Raw genomic sequence first — 19,390 nt, forward strand, 5'->3', positions numbered from 1 at the left:
AACTATGCTCTGTAAAACTGGAACTTAAGTTATGTGACACAGACAGGATTAAATATAGTATGCTGCTCTGAAGCCAAACTGAAGCTCATACAATAAATGTGTCTGACTAAATACTACTCTACCTGCTCCAACACAAGACGTTCAAAAACTGATAACTTGATACTGGCATGTAATTCCCAACATCTGATTTTACTATTCTTCTGAAATCGGGGAACAACACTACAACTCTTTTTCAGTTCACATGGGAATTTAAAAAGATCATTTAATAGATAACGTTACTATACTGTATGAGTAAACTAGAAATTTCACTGGCACTATCCCTCAGAGCAGATAGAAGGTAATGGAGATACACACACGTTTTTACCCTTTCAGATGAAACAAAAATGATCTCAAATACATTAGGAACAACATTTTTGTCTCGTTAAAAAGAATACACTAATGATAGGCCATATCTCCCTGAACCACATGGTAATTTAACAACCAGACTAGCAGCGATAGTTGTAAATAAAAAAATCACCTAGCAACCTTCCATTTATCAAAACACATTTTATCCTCACTGACTTCCACTATCGCCCACATTATCCGAAATTGCCAGATTTTGCTTTGTAGCCTACTCACCATAATTTTCTGGGCTGATGTGAGTTTTCAGCAGTAGCATCAACATAAATGTAGGACTCTGATGTCTATGTCTTATATCAGGCTTGATTTCTAAAATGAATATATTTATCATAATCAGTAGGCAACTTTTACTTATTAAACTTTCTAAAATATAAATCTTGTTGTCTAATAAGATCTAAAATCTCTGTAGTCATCCAATTTGCTCTTCTCCATTTAATTTTAGTCTCATTAAAAGCTCTTTAAAAGCCTTATCAACATCCTTACTATTGAAAACATCAGCCCGATCACTCTCAGAAAGTCTGTTTAAACCCTTATTGATCATTGTGCATTGTGGATTGTGGGTCATTGTGATGCCAAGTAAAACGGCAAAGTATTGCGAACGGAAACGATGGTGATTACTGGATCATTAAGGCGTCTAGAAAAGTGAATTCCACTTACAAAGAGTTATTGTCTGCTCTGCTCAACATACATTAGCTGCTGTAATCATATTTGAAACTTTTTTACAACAGCAACAGATTTCCACTGCGGAAAGTTCTCCACAGGATTCCTAAACTATCAGTGTGTCATGATGGAGAAAGCCCTGTGGATAAAGGTAGTGAAGGTAGTATTGTAACAGCGTCTAACACGCCCACCTATAATGTATGATAATGAATTCCTTTTGATCCCACTCCATATCCATGTGAGCCATGGCATCACAGTGCACATCTGGAAAATACCAAAGGTGTGCTGGGTGTGCCTCTGGTGTGCTTGTCATTATTAGGTTCATGAAAATTGGGCTCGTAATCACTTTTTTTGACCCCATAAAGAATCTCCAAAGATGTTTCACCTCTTACAAAAAGAAAGTCTTGGGGACATGTTCAGATTTGGGCAGCAGTCCTTTTGGATATGTTTGCTTTGCTCTCCCTCTGTACATGTGTGTCTAATTAAATGTATTTTCCACTAGAGTTTTGAAGCATCATGCAGTATATTAATATAAATCATTCCAATAAAACTTGTCGAAATTGGAAAAAATGTTGAGCTGCTCAGTGACAATCATTTTTTCTATGGGTGTACTGGGCAGCTTCCATTTAGCAGAGCAGGGAGAGCACATGTGTCTTTCTTATAATTGTACAGGTCTGGCAGGCCGCCACACTGACCAGAACCCCCAACAGGCCAATATCTTTTTAAAGCTGAAAATAATACCAAATATACATTTATTTGAAAATCAGTAGCGTTTGGGGGCCTCTCTATGCAGCTCTGTTCTGAAACATGAATCAACCTCTGTTTCGTTGCCTGGGAAACTCGCAGTGTAGCTCCTTTTAAGAAAAAGTTAGAATTTCGTTTTGAATCTAGCTTTAAATGTACAGTAAAGGCTACAGTGTGTCAGTTAATAAATGCTGCAGCAACTCAAGACCAAGAAAACTCACATTTGTTTATTCCCCAGTTGTTGGAAAAGTGAAGGGAGTGAACTCCAAAATGGTTAGCCTAACCTGACAGCACTAAACAGAGAAACAGGCTGCTGAATCTCCCCCGCCGGACACCTCTGCCACCGCCACCACCCAAAAGCAAGTAAAGGATAAAGTGTTTCCTTGTTTTGGCCCAACGAACATTTCATCTAATTGTCGCTAAAGGCCAAGTCACAGCCGATTTAGCAGGCACATACTGTTCTACTAGAAGATTAAATGGTTCGGTTGATCGTTCTTGTCTGAACAATTATAAGGCTAATATATAAGTGCTGTGAGTTAACAGACGGTCAGACAAAGAGAAGCACTGCAAGAGACCTAACAGGGAAATACGTGCTGGGGATGCAGTATTTTTTTATTCTATTCACATCTGTGTCTATACACTTGTGACTGTCTGTGAGAGAGAGAGAGTCAAATGCACCATGTTAATAAGTGAGTGTCAGAGTGAAAGTGGTTGGAAGTACTCACCCACCAAGAAAGGAGCCCAATCCCAGAGTGCAGTGCCCCGCACAGGCAATATTCATAGGCCGGAAGCCAGTGAGGGATCATGTCCTTGACACAATACTACAGACTTTTTCTAGCTGGTCAGAGTGTCTGCGCAGATTGGAGCCGACCAAGAGATGATAAGTGGAACCTTGGAGCAAATTATTGTGAGCAAGTGGTGACTCCATATGTAACCCTGCACACAGTAAAGCTGGAGTAAGCAGTGTAAAGTAAAAAGAGGAAGTGCCCAATCCAAACTGGAAGAAAAGGGGAAGATACAGAGTAAAAAGATGTGAAACATAACTTCAGTTGCCTGTGTGTTTGTCTGTGTGTGTGTGTACCCAATGTTAAAAAATGAGTACCAATGATAACAGGTTACTAAGTATGCATGAAGAGAAGAATGAAAAGAATGAATAGCTGTTGCTACAGTGTATTAGCCAGAGGTGTGCCAGGCTTAAGGGAACTTTTTCAGTCAAATGTTGGTTTCTTCTATCAAACTCAGGGGTGAATTTATTGAGGAAATTTCAAGCAGTTGAATAATTTATTGAATAATTTACAGAGTCAGCACACACACACACAATCACTGCAGTAAGAAGGGAAAGTATTCTTGCAAATCAGTGTGTTGGATTAGGCAAAAACCAGAGAAATGGTTTGTAAGAAAAAAGACCTGCGTCAGTTTAAATTCAGGGTGGTGTGTGTGTGTGTGTGTGTGTGTGTGTGTGTGTGTGTGTGTGTGTGTGTGTGTGTGTGTGTGTGTGTGTGTGTGTGTGTGTGTGTGTGGGGCATGCTTTGTGTAAAGCTGCACAGTGATGTTTGGTGTGTTGTGATAGCATCACTGCCCGCCTACACAGAGGAATATTGACAGAGCCCAGAGATAAGGAGCTCCTAACAGTATTGGACACTTTCCCTGTGTTGAGTGATTATAAATAGCAGCGTCGTGCCAAGAACACAATCCTCCCATCGCTGACTAGTCGTATTGACGCTTGTTGCCCTCTGGGACTCCCTAGACATTTGCAGCAGGAGAGAACAACTTCAAGAGAGAGATGAATATTGTCCCAAATCATACCCATCTGTCATATCCTTCTGCTCCTCCAACACCAAATACATTTTTGTGTTGTTTCAAAGGAGACAACAGCCAAACCTGCCCAGACCGACAGCAGCACATGTGCCTGCTATGTAGATGTTTTATAGCACTGCCTTACAGTATATCAGGTAATGTTTTCTTGAGTTCAGAGAGTGAGGCACTGAATAATGCATGTTCACGTAGGTATAAATGACAGTGAGTGCTCTGAAAGTACTTATGAATAAAAGGTGCAAAAAGTAAGACTGTGGAATATAGGTTTTTACCAGAGATGTATTAAGGACAGCATCTAGAGGACAGATGGAGAAGCCCGTGCAGGGTCTCAGTCAACCTGCAGAACTTGTCAAATATCATTATTAAATGTATTATTTTCCCACAGTTTAATGACAGGTTTCTTTGAATTGCATATTACCATTAATACAGAATGGAGTTGCTAGTACAATATGTATTGCAGTGAATTTGATGTCTGTTGACAGCTAATTTCCCTTTGTCATTTTTCTTATGATGCATGCAATTGTACATTATTCATCAGCCATGTCAAATCACAATCCAAGAAAGCTGCCGCCTGGTTTGTTGCAGTAAATATTTGTGTTTTTGTAATTTGCGTTATAGTTCCAGAAAGCTGTGGGTACTCTGCAACATGAGACGCTTGTTCAAAACAAGGAGAGGAATGGCTTCAAATCAGCTCATTACAGCCAAATTATGAACAGTGACATAGGTTTTTGTCTGAGGAGAAGATATAGACGCTCATATTCTCTACTTTTTTTGCTGGAGAATATTTTAAAAAATCCTCAGACTTTCCTCCAGAGGCTTGCTTGCAGCCTGAGTGTTTTCATTTTGCAATGGCCGAGTTTTCTTCTTCATTTCTATGTGTAACACTGGCTGAATGTAAAGCAGGATGGTGTTGGAGAAAAAAAACCCCTACGTGTCCAGTTAACCTCAGTTGGGTAAAAGAAGCCAACAACAGTCTTATTAATACATGACTTTAACATATGGGTGGAAAATATAAATAGTTTTCAAGCCAGAATATACATTTTTGAACTAATGATTAATGACTATCAAACAGTGTAAGAGTCTATTTAATGACTCAGTTTCAAGGACTTGGTGTTCTTTGTGCCAAGAAGCCTCTGCTTACCTGAGCTGCTTTGCTTTGAAGAAAAATGGTCCCCAGGTTTCTACTGTTTCAAGGATCAAACAGATGCTCCTCTGCTGCATTATTTATCAAGCACAAGCTCCTCAAAACTGTATGCAGCTTTGTGCTAATGAGTACACAGGCCATATTTATTACTGTTGCATGAAGGGATGAAAAAGTCTGTTTTGCCTCTCCCCTTGGGCCTTGATTTTTTTCTCTCTCTCCCAGCACTGCTGTCTTACATGATCATTCTCTTATGGAGTCATAAATCGTAAGGAATAACGGTTATGCTACTGTTGACATTGGAAAGTTTGTGGCTCTAGATGGACCATAAATCAGCAGTTTCCGCTATCTTTAAGGGAGATGTTCCCACTTTTTAAGTCTGTCATTCATATGGAGGATGTCCAACAGCAGCTGGGCAGGTTTAAACCTGATAAGGCCCCAAAGCCTGATGGCATCCCAGCTACAGTACGGTGCTCAAGCTCTGTGCCATGAAGCTCTTCCCCATCCTCTACTCCATCTTCTGGGAATACTACAGGACAGCATTAATACCCACACTCTGAAAAAAATCCACCATCAACCTAATAGCCATGAAATGCCTGGAAAAACTGGTACTGTGCACCACTCTACCTGCTGGACCAATATCAGTCTGCCTACGGGGCCCATTCCCTCCTCCAACATCTGGAATCACCTAGCAACTTTGGTTTATCAACTTCAGCTCCACCTTCAACATAATTCATACTCCATCATATTCCTCCACTCTTCATCCACTTGGTTTACAACTTCCTCAGCAACAGACCTCAGGCTGTAAAGATAGGCACAGTAACAGTCCTTAGTCTCATCTTTTACACCCTGCATCAGCCCTTCTCCCATCACATTAATACAAATACCCTGATGACACTGCTATATTGGGACTACTCAATAGCAGTTACTCCATCACAGCCTATCAGCACTCCATTCTGTATTTCACACAATGGTGCACTGACAACTACCTCCAACTGAATGTGGACAAAACAAAAGAACTGGTCTTTAACACATCAAACATACCCCACACTAGACTGAACCCCACCTCCATCCACAGCCAGACAGTAGAACAGGTCAAATTTTTTTAACCTTTAGACAGAGCCAACATTGCTAATTCCCCTTTCTTCCGATCGTTATTGCTAAGCTAAGCTACCCGGCTTAGAGAAGTATTGATCTTTCAGAAAGAAAGCCAATAAGCATACAGTATTTTCCAAAATATAAAACTATTATCCTGACTTGTTGATTTAACATGTGCAGAGGGATGTCCTTTCATGCTGGACAGTGAGGTGTTCTGCCAATAATTTCCTTTACAAAGTCAAAAGCAACACTGAGGAGCTACCTATTTACACATTGCATTACGCAAATCAGTCTGGAGAGCTAGGTGCTGAAAATGTGAATGTAAAATTGCATGATAGCAGTTGTGTTGTGTGTGTGTGTGTGTGTGTGTGTGTGTGTTTTGAAAACCTTAAGAAACTTTCACCACCCACCAGCATGCAGCGGCCGGAGTAGATACCACTTTATCTCCACTTGGCAGCAGCGCAGCAGGTAGAAACCTAATGGGCATCATAGCCTCTAAAAGTGAACTTGTGTTCGCTGCTGTTTGAGCTGGGGGAGCAGAGATAGCGTTGTGGTTAAAGCAGGGAAAGAGAGTGTCTAGATGGTTATCAGGGCCCTTTAAGATGTCTGGGGCCCTCCCAGGGCTCCCTGCAGGCCGCGGAGCGCCCATCGAAGAGCCCAACTGGGCCAGTAATCTTTCCCTCTGCTATGCTGCTGTGCTCTCCACGCCGTTAATCCAATCACTCCCCTGCCACGGTGGGACAGGCAGAGAACTAATCCAGTTTACAGAGCAACAAAAAAAGCCCCAGACTCATTCCTCACTCCCCGCAGAGCATTGCCAGCTTCTCGATGTGACATTGAGTGAGAAAGATGAGGATAATTACAGGGGCAATTATTTTATTTTTATTATGTGTTCAGCTTTTTTTTCCCCTTTTCCCCCCATGTTCCAAGCTAATTACCATGGCCTTGTCACGAAAACCCAAGGTGATAGCATGCAATCATTTGGGAAGCAGAGAGTCAGCCAGTTTTAATGCCCCTCGCCACGGCAGCGGCTGGATCATTAGTATGCATCTGATGAGGTTTAGCCTTGCGTGCAATGGGCAGGGTGGACCTCAGATAAGTCATTTAGACTAACAGGAACTTAATTAATTTCGTTTAATCTTTATAAAGCTCCACAGGGGGACAGATTGGTATACAGCCACTCGCCAACTCCTTCACCTCACTTTCAGCCCACCTAGCTTGGCTCAGCACAGAGGTTTTACACAACGGAGGCGACTGGTCTCGGCATCAATATTGGCTTAATGTTGTGTACAATACTAAAACGTGTCATGTCTAATGAGACCAGGTGGGGTATGAGTCAGTGTTCATTTGGCCATTAGCTGGCTGTGGAACCCTGGCAAATGAGGTTGAGGGTGAACGAGTGGGAGAACTCTTACAGCCAACTGTCCTCTCTGCCACCAAATCTACACTGGGGACCGATGTGTACGTTATGGATCAAGGTGTGCATAAAGGGCGCCACTCCTTATTATAATAGAATTTATGTTTACCCTAACCTGACATGGAAAAACATATCATCAATACCTACATAAAATAAGATTGTGAGATTGCAGTTTTTAATGCAAGTGCTTCAAAGCCAATTTTTCCTTTTTCCTTTTTCAGTTCAGGTTTTGTTTTCAATGCCACATTTTTATTTTTGATGCCAAATTTTACCATCACTGTTCTGGCACTGTATGAATCCCAGTAAGAGATTTACGTGACATTTGGAGGAAAGATTTAGATCATGAATGACTGAGTGATGGGGTGTTTATGAACATTTTCACTATTTAATCATAGATTGAGTACATGGAGAGTAAAACATTTTGAAAAAGCTAATTAAGCATTGTGCAGCTTTGGCAGTATCCACTCTGTGCTTTCTGGTTGTTTTAAATGGCTAAATTGGTATTTCTTCATTCAACCAAATAAGTTCAAGAAACATCCAGATACATCTTTTAAAAACTAACTCAGTTTGTATGTATGTATGTTTTACCTGATTGTAGTCCCATCTGACTGTGATTTGAGTCAAATCCATACAGTATTATTCATACCAGTGTTTCATAGGTAAGTGGTTTCCTGCTGCTCTGCACTCTGTGTGTTAAAACACTTGATCAGATTGACTGTGATAGTATCTTCCAAGTTTGTGTTTTGGGATTAAACCTTGATTTGCATTTGCACAACATAGCGTGCTTTATTTTACTCGGTGCACTTGGATAATTTTAGAATGCACTAATAGTTTTTATTTATGTAGGTTTGTTGTTAGTATTTGCTGCTGATGCCTGCAGGCCTAAGCAGTAATGCAGCATCTGTTTGGTAATCATGAAGCTGCTCTTAACAGCATACGATGTTTAATATATCCAAACACTTGGTTGTTATAGCGATAACTTATACTGTCACCTCAATGAGGCCATTGAAAGCCTTTTTAATGTCCTTTGTTGTCCCATTAAAAACTTAGATTAGAACACATCTCTCTCTTTATCTGCCACTCTCTCTCTGCTGTGCAGCAGTGCTGTAAATGTAGCGAGGAGTTAAATCAGACACTGCGACATATAACTGACTGAACAAGCTGATCTTTGCTCATTCGTTTCTGTTGTGGTTAAGTGTCTTGCCAGTAGACAATGACTACTAATGTTGGTGCTGCCTGATATGTGATAGCAGACAAAACAACACTGTGAGATGAAACAACACCGTGTGTTATCATGGTATAACTGCTCTAGTCTATTAGCTGCCTCTCTTAACAGTTCCAATGCCAAGCATCTAGCTGACAATGCCATTACAGCCCTCTACCCACTCCTTTTCAAATCAAAGCTTCTACTTAATAGCCTAGCCACCAGTGTGTGTGCGAGGATGTGTGTACTCTGATGTCGATCAACCAGTAGGCAAAAGGTTGACTTGACTTTGATTGAAATCCCCCACATCTGAGGCAATAAAAAAAAGGGGGGGGGGGGTGCAAACGGAAAACAACACACAAAGAAATACATGAATAAATAAATGCATTTAATAATTAATGAATTAAATGGAAAATTAATGGAGAAATGTATACAAAGGTAACTAAATACAGAAGCAACTTAAAACAGAACTATCAATTTATGTCATATTTTATCTTTAATGCCTACAAGTCAAGTCAAGGTAAGCCTGAGCCAGTCCTAACTATAAGCTTTATGAAAAAGAAAAGTTTTAAGCCTACTCTTAAATGTAGAGAGGTTGCTTCCCCCCAGTCCAAAACTGGAAGATGGTTCCACAAGAGTAGATCCAGATAGCTGAAGGCTCTGCCTCCCATTCTACTTTTGGAGACTTTAGAAACCAGTAAGTAGGCCTGCATGCCGGTAGTGCAGGGTTCTAGTGGAGTAATGGGATACTATGAGCTCTTTAAGATTATGATGGTGCCTGACCATTAAGGGGTTTGTTGATGAGATGGATTTTAAATTGTATTCTGGTTTTCACAGGGAGACAATGTAGAGGACCTAAAATGAGAGAAATATGATTCCCTTTTCTATTAGTTTTTTTCAGTAAACATGCATTCTGCTTTCTACATTTATTTTGAATGTTATGCATTTAATGGCATTAATTTATTTATTGAGTCATGTATTTATTTCTATATATATTTTTGATTTTGGCAGTTTCGGTCCTCCATAATCAACATCAACAGTTTGGATTGTCTTTCTGGTTGGCGGTGGATTATACGTGTTTAGGCTGGGAGCCACATACTGAGCTGGCAGGAAGGGGTTAGAAAAATCAGGAGGTGAAGGATGTTTATGTCTTTCAGATTCAGCTAATACCTCAGATGCCTTTTGGCAAGTTACAGATGCAGAATTGTGACTGGAGGATCATGACATAAAAATGTTTTTCCTAACTTTACAGCTCCACACTGAGATGCAGTTGAACAGATTACTTAACCCCTGGTGGGATTAATAGAAAACTGTGGTTGTTTTCTCTGTCTCTGAGATGTAAATGTATTCATGTAAAGCAGGATGGAGCTGAAAAATTAGTGTATGCTCAGTAAAAACCTCTCCGGACCTTTGGATAAATGTGAAAGAAAATGATTTTAAGGAGTAAAAAGATTCAACATAACCTTAAATTTTGTCAAAGTCTGTCATAACAAATAACATACATGTCTGAAGACTAAACTGTTTTAGCTCCTCATTCAAAGTCGGGAAAGAGTTAAAGACTGACTACAGACTTGTTCAGATTGACTTCTTTTAGTGAGGGGAGGAGTGGAAGTGAAATGATGCCCTCCATTTGCTCTGCTGAAGACCCAGTAAGACCAAATGTTGGAGAGTCTGGAAGTTAATGGAGTGTGATTTTGATTCAGAGTCAGCATATAGCTGTTGTTGCAGAAAACTCTTTCTATAATGGTCTTGTTGACCTCCAGGCCATGGGTACAAATATTGATTCGTGTTAAATGTGTGGAGGGCACACAGCATCTTGGTATCACTGAGCAGTAAACACTGAACACTACACAGTACCAGTTATTGACTTATTCAAGACACTCAAAACAACAGTTTTGCTGAGGAGCTCCGAAATACCTCGAACCATAGGGCAGATCCAATATATAGAGGACACAAAATGCCATGAGGTTGTTCGATGCAAGATAACAGGGTTCCTTGAAGAACTTTCATTTAGTAGGAGTCCTAGAAAGGACTATAAACTATTTATAAGGCACTTCTTCAAGGCACTATTTTGGGTTGTCTGAGTTTTACAGTAACACCAACACCTAAAAGTTTTTTAAAGCTGGTTCTTATGAGAGTGACTATAGATGAACTCCTGCAGCCTTCAGTAGTTGCAGCAGCTGTTTTCAAGTTCAATGGTTATAATGGAAGTGGTTACTACAGGAAGAGTTGTTTTTACTATAAATGTACCCCGGTCTATCTGCTGGGTATAACATGTTGCTATCTGAACTTACTTACCTAACCTATTGACACTGAAGACTAAAGCAGCTAATATGGAATATGGTCAACAGATGTGACCTGATAGTTGATCAAAATAATTATTAATGATGCAAACTGAGAAGATTTTTTTTCCATTACTCAAAAAATAATAATAACCTCATGACCAAATAAGAATCATTTAATGTCTCCTTCATTCAAAGCTACACACATACTTTTAACTGCAACACATACTTCTTCATGTACGCATATATACATAAAACAAAGACATCCCAACAATTACAAAGTGTTTGCAGTTCAATTTAAGTTGGTATTTGGCTTCCCAAAACTCCTGTGTTACTTATCATAATACTACAGTGACTTTTTATTTACATAGTTGATTACTTTTGATTTACGTGTTCCTAAAGTCTTAACATCTCAAGTCTTAATCAGATCCAACCTGGTTTAATAAATCACTAGTTTGAAAGTAGCTAGTTAAGAAGAACGTCACACACTTAGCATGGACTTACCAAATGCTGGTGAAACCCAATCCTGGACATGAGAGAAGGTCACACATGAAGGAGAAGTAAAGGCCGAGGCCTCGTACTCAGCGAGTAAATTTGATGAAGTGTACAAACTAGAGGGCATTCTGAATAAATGCCCAGGAAGGAAAAGCCTTTTGGCAGAATGACAAAACTCATGTTTCTTTAAACCATCCAGAAGATTCATCTTCTGCTTCAAGCTGACACGCAGAGTTCATGTTTGACTTTCAAAGGAAATGTGCAATGAGCGCGCTACAGAACTAGGAGGTAATTAGTAAGACTTGAGTTGATTTTTTAAATTTTTTATTTTTTCTCCACTACTTAAAATGCCACGCAGCACTCACAGCTGAAGGCACACAGATGTTGGAGCTGGTAAATGGAGTTGGGAGAAGAGCTTATTATGATAAAAATGAATCTGATTGTGTTGTAACCCAGAGGTGCAGTGAGGAGGATCCATGCGACGGTGAGTGCAACTACGAGCTAAGAGGTAGATGATTTCAGGGCTCGTGTGTTTGTGTTTTTAATTTTATTTTGTCTTTAACAGAAAATGAGCTCAGAAGGATGGTTGTGATGATGGATGGATGATGGATGTGTTTTTGATAAGCTGCAGGAGTGTTTCCACTGACTGAAAGATAAAAAAGAAAAAACTCAAAGGAGTTTCTAAAATTCAACTTATTATCTTGACAAAAATGTCAAGATAACAACAGCGGAGGCCAAAAACCTAACCAGATAAGAAAAAGTAAATGACATCAAAACCCACCAAGGAAGGAAGAAAGCATCAGAGCTACAAACTCCAAATGAGTCAAGACTTTTTTGTTGTGATGATTTTAATCGGTTGTACTATTGAACACGTCTCTTAGAGGTAGAAACAAAAGCTCAGCCGTAGGTCAGCGTGTAGTAACAACTGTAATGACTCCTCCACCCACAGGCTTCACAGCATGTTATTTATATCATCTGTCAATTGTGTACTTTGACTCCCGCTATGAGCCCCACAATAATCTCTGTAATTAATATTGTTCCAGGCTTCTGAGTTGAAACTTGCAATACTTTGCCGCTCTTCCCCACATCAGTCTTGTCCAGCTCATCACCGCCATGATTAAAGCACGGCCACTGACATGAATGGGAAATAGATTTTATAACCGTGCCTGCTAATGGAAGCTGAGAGCAAGGATGATTAATGGATGATTGTTTAATCGATTAATATCCAGCCTCAAAGGATTTACTGCAAGGGAGACTTTATTTCATGTTCTGCTGGTTTGAAGACATTAAACGGCTCATGTACTATAGCTGCCTCAAATGTTAGCCTGCTCTATGCAAACCTTCTCATGAATGCAGCAGGTTTAACGTGTTGATTTGAGCAAATGAGAACAGAATTATTTACATGTACACCAAAGGGGACTTCTTTACCATGAGGATCTATAAGCATGCATTATTCCACTGGCTGAAATGGATTTACTTTAAAACTGATTCAAACACATTCAATACCAGCTTTGACACTCTGCTTTATGCCGATACTTCCAGAGAAAGGGATTGCTTTTTCTTTTCTTTTTTTTTATCAAGAACAAAGGGGCAGTTTAATGCCATAACCCTAAAGAATTTCACATCATGCAATTCAGTTCATATAGAGCAGCTGTAGATAAGTCAGCATTTTCCTGTATTGCATCAGTGTCAACATCCAGCAGTACAGTACACATTCATGAGATGTTAAACCCATCGTATCAGTTACATGCGAGGACAGTTAATCCCCCTGACGCCTCGGAGTTGAGTTGATGACTGAATTTTCTAATCTGTGTTTTTAGACACAACATTTTCTATTTGCATTAAAGATCTCCTCTCCTCTCCTCTCTTTTCTTTTCTCTTCCCCTCAGGTTGGAGGACATACAATGCTACCTATTCGCTGGATGCCACCAGAGAGCATCATGTACAGGAAGTTCTCCACGGAAAGCGACGTCTGGAGCTTTGGAGTCATCTTGTGGGAGATCTTCACCTATGGGAAGCAGCCCTGGTTTCAGCTGGGTAACAATGAGGTACAAAGAGCCTGAGGGATTAAAGTTAAACCTCCACACAATACATACAGTATAACCATATTACAGTAGAGGCTGTACTGCAAGCTTTAATGCACATGTTGAAAATCATAGCCCTGGGTTATCCAGAGGTAAACACTGAAGTCTCCTATACATGAAATGAACATCTCATGGGTCGTGCGAGTGAGGATATTTATTGCAAAACATATAAAAACAGTATATTTAATTGATCACGGTATTTTTAAAAAGGGAGAGGCACAAGCGGAAAAGAATTGAATAAATTAGCCTTCCTTTACAAACCACCCTGGAGAGTACAGAAACACTGTGCTTTGTTTCACCTGGAGTGGAAGCACGAGCTGTCTAACAGCAGATTAAAAGAAACATTGCCATTTTGGATCTTAATCTACTAGCTCATGTTGTTTCTCCTCTTTTCTCTGAGACTCGCGCTTCTGTGGCCCAACGAGTTGATAAATTGATGCCGCTTCGCCACCAGACAAGATGCCGCATTACATAACACCCATGATTGGTTTGTTTTATCATTAGAGGCTCTGGTTTGAATCAATAAAATTCAATTAGGATTACTCTTGTAAAGCAGGCATATTGAGAAAATTAAATTGACCTAAAAGAATAACCTGGCATGTGGCATGCATTGCACTTATAAGTATTTCAATTGAAACATCAATATGTTCTTGGTCTTCACACAAATGGAAATTTCCACATTTCTATGTATCGTGGCGGGGGGGAAATTCACTCAACTGATTAGAATACATCGCCAAGACTTTATAACAACATAATGAGATGACCATAGTGTAAAATCACAGCCGGAAGATTAGTTTCTTTCATGTAACTTTGTCTTAAAGTGGTGTTAGATTCGAATGCTTGTACTTGTTATCCACTTATTCAGATTCTATTAACACAATGATACATCATGGTTACAGTTATAAATGGGTATCAGTGGCAATAATAAACAATAACCTGGTGAGGAAGTATATTTAGTTAGACAATGAGGGATGAAATCATTTTATCACTGTTAAACCTACTTAAGATATGCTGTATGCTGACATGTTACCATTACAAAACCACAAGGATGCACCTCTTCTATATAAAGCTGACCCTCCTACCTGGGCCTCTTTGAAGCATATGTTACATATTAGATTTTAATGGGGTCACAATGAAGAACATATATGTATTTAACACAAAAAAGATGTTTTTTGTATACACTGTAATGAGTTTTGTGTGAGACAGTAAGTAAACCAGTGTCAACAAAACACAAGGTTTAACCTCCATCCTCAACCTACAGTGATTTGGCATGTTTTAACTTGATGATCGATTTAAAAATGTCAGGAAACTTAATTATAATATTTCAAAATGGTAAGGACATAATAGGGAGTGAAGGAAAGTGAACTGCCACAGGACCATCAGGTTATAAATTAGCTGGATTATTTGTCGTTCCCGATTTCTCACAGGATGACAATGCTTGTTTTGCCACATCAGTTTTGTCGGATGCTGTCGTCATGACGTCTGCAGCTTTTACTGTTGGCTTTGTTTGTGATCTGGGAACTTATGCAAAGAGGCTCCATATTTCTTTGCATCAATGATTCCTCCACCCTCTCAGTCTCAGGGTAGCCTGTCTGTCAGGCCTCTTATGCTTTGGTGGCAAGATATGACATACACAATACACAACAAAAGGAAAGAGAGGAGTGCTTTACCTAGGTAAACAGATGCAACAGATGAAACAATAGGACAGGATTTCCCGACAGGTTTGTTCAAATATTGTGTATTGTTTTAGATTTCCACTGCTATTGACACTCTTGAGTATAAAACCACAGTGAAATCCTGTTTATTTAAACATAGATTAGTTTGGTCGTACCTTCTTTCCAGAAAATTAAGCTTCAGATGGCAGTAGATTATCTAATGCTTTGTTCTGGCACTGTGTTGTTGTGCTGATGGCTTGCGAGAGCATGAAATTGCATGATGCCATAATATGTCTTATGTGGAGAGTTTATATTCTTCCTCTTCAGCTGTGTTGGTAATTATTCAGCGCCTTTAAAACAAATTAAAAATGCAGAAAAAACACATAGTTCAGCTTAAATGTGACAAAATGTGCAAAAGAAATGTATGTTGTGACAATGTTAAAAGGGAAAAAAAAGCAAAAAACACTTTTACAGTGAAAATACAGTGATTACACAAAAATAGGCCCATATTGTCTTAAACTACAGTAGCTTAGAATTGACACAAATAATGAAGTCAAATTGTCACAACAGCAATTAGTAATGTGGCTAATTAGAGAACAAGTCCAATACAGAAAGGATCAATCACCCTTATTAGCAACATCACAAACATCCACTCCCACATATACTCTATATTATTGTTATTTATGTGCTGTGGGACAGGAAAAAATATTGCTTCCTGTTAATATTGCACAAATTTAAGACTGAATGCATTCTGTTTATTTTCTTTCATCTCAGTTTCATTAGCTCAAACCTCAAAGGACAGTATGCTCAGTGTCACCAGTTTCTCATTATGAACAAACAAAAGCAATCAGTGTGAGAAAATCGTCTGTCTCACTCCGCTGCCCCTCTCCTCTTCAGGTTATTGAGTGCATAACCCAGGGTCGGGTTCTGGAGAGGCCTCGGATTTGTCCTAAGGAGGTGTATGACATCATGCTCGGCTGCTGGCAGAGGGAACCGCAGCAGCGACTGAACATTAAGGACATGCAGAAGGTCCTGTTCGCCATGGGAAAAGCCACGCCAGTCTACTTGGACATCCTGGGCTAGCATTGGTTCCGGGATGGCCCGTTCCTCGCCAGACAGACAGATCGACAGAGACATACAGACAGACAGACCCACACGAATCCAGGAATAAACCAAACCAACCTGCTCCACTGTCGAAAAAACACCTACAAAGTTTGGGAAGGACTTAAGTGCCTGCAACACTTTTGGATATAGTGGATAAAACATATTCAAAAAAACACGCACTTTTACATTTTGTTTACTTGCGTATAAGATGTACAGGTTTGAAAAAGACTTTTTTTTTCCTCGAAAACTGCAAAAATACACAAAAATGGAGACAAAAATGGGAGTGATGTGGACTGGCAATAGGAAAATGGCCACAGTTTGATTATATTAATGGAGAGAACACATCAGAGTTAAAATCTATCCTGGGTTTGGTTTTATGAATATATATAGAAATATTACATATATTTTATATTTATTTCTTTTGTCAAGGTATTGAAGGGTCTGCCATGTGTGTTGCTAAGGGCTCGGCCCTGTCCGAAGACGTCACCAACAAACTATTGGCAGGGACTTGACGATGGAAGCCTTACTTGCAGTCTGATTGCCTGGCACTGAGCTCTAATGGGAACTTCCGTGGATTAACACTGGATGGTGGAAACAAAGGAGTGCTCTGTAGAGGACCTACCCAATCAGACAACTGACAAATCTATTTTAATTTAAAAAAATAATGTACATATTGTAAAATTCTATGTGTCAAAATTATGTTAACTTATTTTTTCTGATGTTATTTTGGTTCCTTTTCTGACTGTGATCTGGGTATAAAGCTATGGTATTTGTTTTCATCTTTATCTAGAGGAAATTTCTCTTGGGAATTATGTGTGTCAGTGCTGGTAAGTTGTCTATGTGCTGAAGGTGAATGGCAGTGAATACGGTGAGAAACGCCCTGCTGACACTGAATCACAAAGACTTTTAGAGAACGGTTCAGATCCACGGTTCAAACGCGACACTTTCCAAAGAGGTGATGAAACCTCGTGTCCACTTTCTAGTTCATTTGCTCTTCACGGCGAGAATAATACCTACATAGACAGATAATATCTTACACTGCACCCCTCAAAACACACATACATACACACACGCTTTGAAATACTGTTTTGTCATGTTCAGGCTTTTTGGTGTGAAACTGCTTTTCCACTCTAAAGAAAACATTTTTATAACAGAGTATAAATCATTGTTTTTAAGTCACGTACAGTCTAAGAAAATCTGTAAGTTAAAGGAACACGTCGACATTTTGGGAAATACATGTTGCTTTCTTGCTGACATTTAGCTGAGGAGTCTGATTACAGTAAATATGAATCTACAGCTAGGATTAGTTTAGGTTACCTAAAAGACATGAAACAGAGGGAAACAGCTAATCTGGCTCTTCCAGAGGTAACAACATCAGCATACATTCCCCATAAGCCCTAAACTATTGCAGGTTCAACATACAGAGTACGTAAATTACATTGACGTAAGTGGCAGCATTGTAACGCTGGTACATTTTCACGAGAGGTTTTTTTGGATGCTCAAAAAGTAATCACAATGGCTTCAACATCTAATAGCAAGAGCTCAAGTGGATGCCAATTTGTCCAGGAATATGGAAAGTAAACCCCAGGGACATGTTTAAGATTGATGAATGAAATGTTCAATGCGAGATTACAATGAGTGGAACAGAGGCCGGCTCCAACATGACGTCAGGCTTTTAGCTCTTTGTATCTCATTTCTTTAATCTGTACACAAATTGAAGTGTAGAATATTCCCTCCTTTTGTTTTGTCATCCCCATGAGGCTGCCAGCTCAGAACAAGTCCCATACTGTGACCCTTGTAATAATGTAACTTGTCATGTTATTGTTATATTATGTAGCGTGTTAATTAGCTAGCTTCAGAGGTGCTGGTAGACACATTTTGTTACCTTTGAACACAGGCAGGCTAGCTGTTTCTCTTTGTTTCCAGGCTTTATGCTAAGCTAAGCTAATCAGCTGCTGGTTGTAGCTTCATACTGAACAGACAGATATGAGAGTGCAACAATCTCCTATCCTTCATCATCTAAACATCTGCAAGATTTCCAAGAATGTCAAACTATCGCTTTAAAGACTTATCTTCACACCCAATGAAAAGAAACACAATGGCTTCCTCCTTCACATCTCATTTAGAAGAAGAGAATAAAAACACTTCTTTTTTTGAAATTACTCTGACTTATTTTTCATCAACTGTACATGAATCACAGTCACTCTCCTCTTCCTCGCACTCGTGGCCTTTGCATGTTTAGCAATGATGAGGTTTAACACCCGTCTATCGCTCTGATTAAAAAAAACCTCCTCTGCCTCGACCAGAGAGGAGCCACTGAAGCAGGTAGATTGTGTTCATTTATGGAGGGTGCATCAAAAATAATCACTGAAGTGGATCAGCTAATTGTGTTGTATTGTGTGTTCCATATTTTGGATAATTATTTAATGAACTGGAAAACATGAGGAGTTTTGTTTCAAATGTGATTTAAAAAATCAACGACAAATAACCCCAAAAAGAGCTTAACAGCAAAACTAGAAAATAAAAACCAAATGATATTACTTTGAAAACATAGTTGGTCATTACAAGTGCTCAGTTGACAAAATGAGCAAAGATAAAGCTCAGGCAACAGTTTGATTTTATATCGTATCTGGATAAATAGTGTTTTGGAGTGGAACTCTTCACATCTCTTCCTTATTATCTTGACATGAATTCTCACAGTATCACAGTGTTGTCTCTGTTCCCCCTTGGGACTATGTAAATCATTAATGAGCATTCAGTTATTTCAAGTATTTTATATGAAAGGCAGGATCAAATCCAATGAGTTACCCAAAACATTGAGTTTTTGTGTGTTCTCTTGTGGTAAAGATAAACGCTTAAAGACATTACGACACAGACCGTGATCATTTGCAGGGTATTGTAATCCTTTCATGGTGAGTTGAATATTGTTTAGAAGTTTTAAGTTTTTTTCTTTTCTTGGATGAACTAACTGAACACTTTTTGAAGCAAAGTTGGCATATTACCATGTACACATGTTACAGAATATAAAAATGTGGTATAACAACTGCAGTATATAAAATACTGGTATTCCATGATAGATCTTTGTATTAATGTGACTCTCTTAAGAAAATGTCTTCAAACAATCAGACTATCTCCTTTTTCCATTTTGTCCTGTCTTATAAAGATGTGTGAATTTGACAAAACCTTGTCTTCATCTAAATCTCTGAACAGCATGTGTTCAGTGTGCATCTATCCTATCTGCTAGTCTTTTATCCAGCCCTGGAGTGATGGAAACATTTCTTTTCTCAAGGTT

The 19,390-nt window shown here is 39.2% G+C and overlaps 1 protein-coding gene across 4 annotated transcripts in view; it reads left to right on the top strand.

Annotated features, from left to right (window-relative positions):
* The window catches only part of ntrk3b (neurotrophic tyrosine kinase, receptor, type 3b), a 177,759-nt gene extending 161,682 nt beyond the window's left edge, over positions 1–16,077 (top strand). For all 4 annotated transcript variants that reach the window (XM_053316253.1, XM_053316269.1, XM_053316277.1 and 1 more), the window contains 2 exons: positions 13,145–13,303; positions 15,892–16,077. In XM_053316253.1, coding sequence (XP_053172228.1) covers positions 13,145–13,303; positions 15,892–16,077 — 345 coding nt within the window. The remainder of the gene's footprint in view (positions 1–13,144; positions 13,304–15,891) is intronic.
* Positions 16,078–19,390: the final 3,313 nt, after the last annotated feature.

The sequence above is a fragment of the Scomber japonicus genome, chromosome 1 (assembly GCF_027409825.1).
Source record: "Scomber japonicus isolate fScoJap1 chromosome 1, fScoJap1.pri, whole genome shotgun sequence".
NCBI lineage: Eukaryota > Metazoa > Chordata > Actinopteri > Scombriformes > Scombridae > Scomber > Scomber japonicus.